General features: G+C 37.8%; 1 protein-coding gene across 1 annotated transcript in view; it reads left to right on the top strand.

Moving 5' to 3' along the window:
- Positions 1–14: 14 nt before the first annotated feature.
- Positions 15–1,430, top strand: part of LOC119593792 — a gene marked incomplete in the record, with an annotated part of 129,698 nt that continues 128,282 nt past the window's right edge. The window contains 1 exon segment of the mRNA XM_037942816.1: positions 15–165. Within this exon segment, the coding sequence (XP_037798744.1) occupies positions 155–165 (11 nt within the window).

Below are 1,430 nucleotides of genomic sequence, written 5' to 3'. Positions count from 1 at the left end.
AGGATAAAATTTCTTCACTTGCAAATTCTCTGTTTAAAAGGGAAGTTCAGAGATTCAGCAAAAAGAGAGAATTTTCACAGATTTCACCTCCCAATCCTGTGACAGTGGCATGAAACCGACTCTAGTGTTACTTTGAGCTCCCAGCATTACAAAGATGAAGGAGAAGTATGTTAAATCATGTGATGTATCCGTTATTTTAAGGGGAATGAGAACGAGGTGTTGGAAAGGCTATGGTGTGAGAGAGAATTATAATGGAAGAATTGCGGCATATTTTGTCCCCTCTTCGCCCCTGTTTGCTCTGATTTCTTGAGAGATATTCGCAATAATCATAGTGCATCTGAAAGAGATTTTATACACTGTATTCTCAGAAGTGTTGGTCTTTTAGTTTAGAAGAACACTGAGAGCACAGCTGAGAGAAGATGGTGATGCTGTGGTGTTATGGTGCTTGTTATTACTATACTTTTTCCGGAAATTCAGTACTGTGGTGTTATACTTTTCCAGAAATTCAGTACTGTGGTTTTATTTATCATAGTTTTCCAGAAATCCAACAGCCTCCTACATTATATTTAGTTTCTAGGAATAGTGTGATAAATTGCAAAGTATACCATTATTTTTGACTTGAGTTCGTAAGGTGGAGAGACACTGTGAGCCAATTCTCAGTGAAATTAATTTATAACCTTAAAGATAGCAGGGAAAGGTGGTGAGAAAAGAGGCCATTTAATTTCTTTCAGCGATAGTGCATGCTATCTAACACTTGGTGAAAGCAGCATAGAGTGGGATGGTGAACAGAGGTTGTAAAGCTGAAGAATTGTTGAAAATTGTATTTCCAAATAGATAAATGTGATGAAAGTGGAGTTACTGGGGTATCCACAGACCATTTGAGTACATCATTAGATGCAAACCACAAGAATTGGTACTGTGGCCTCTATGCCTCAAAGACAGTAAATTGCCATAATATATATCGAGGTTTGTTTACCATTGTTGGATCTTGAAGCATGGAGACCATGACAATATATATTTACAAAATAACGACACAAGATAGGGAGAATCTAAGGACACTGCCACAAAGAGAGGAAAAGACTATGCTCATTGATATATGATATGATCAGTGTAGGCAAAGAACAATGTCAGATTTGAAGAAAATAGGCTGCAACAAATACTGTGACGTGTGACGGACGAGCCGTCACTCACCTTGTAGCGAACAAATTACCTGCGTGGTAACGTGCATAAACTGTCTTTGTGCACATTGGTCATAAAGGCATGGTTAATCATTGTCACTCTTAAAAAGGCACACTACTGTTAATGTATTTAATTTTCAAATATGGAAAATATGGTGACTGAGTGGGAGTCGGAAGAAAGCCGTAGATGAAGTATTTTGGCTCATATAACAGTGTTTGTAGGCTCCCAAAAGTGCCCTTTAGTTTATTGAC

This window comes from Penaeus monodon, chromosome 32, assembly GCF_015228065.2.
Source record: "Penaeus monodon isolate SGIC_2016 chromosome 32, NSTDA_Pmon_1, whole genome shotgun sequence".
NCBI lineage: Eukaryota > Metazoa > Arthropoda > Malacostraca > Decapoda > Penaeidae > Penaeus > Penaeus monodon.
The sequence above is the reverse complement of the archived record's forward strand: the minus strand, read 5'-3'. Positions and strand labels throughout refer to the sequence as shown.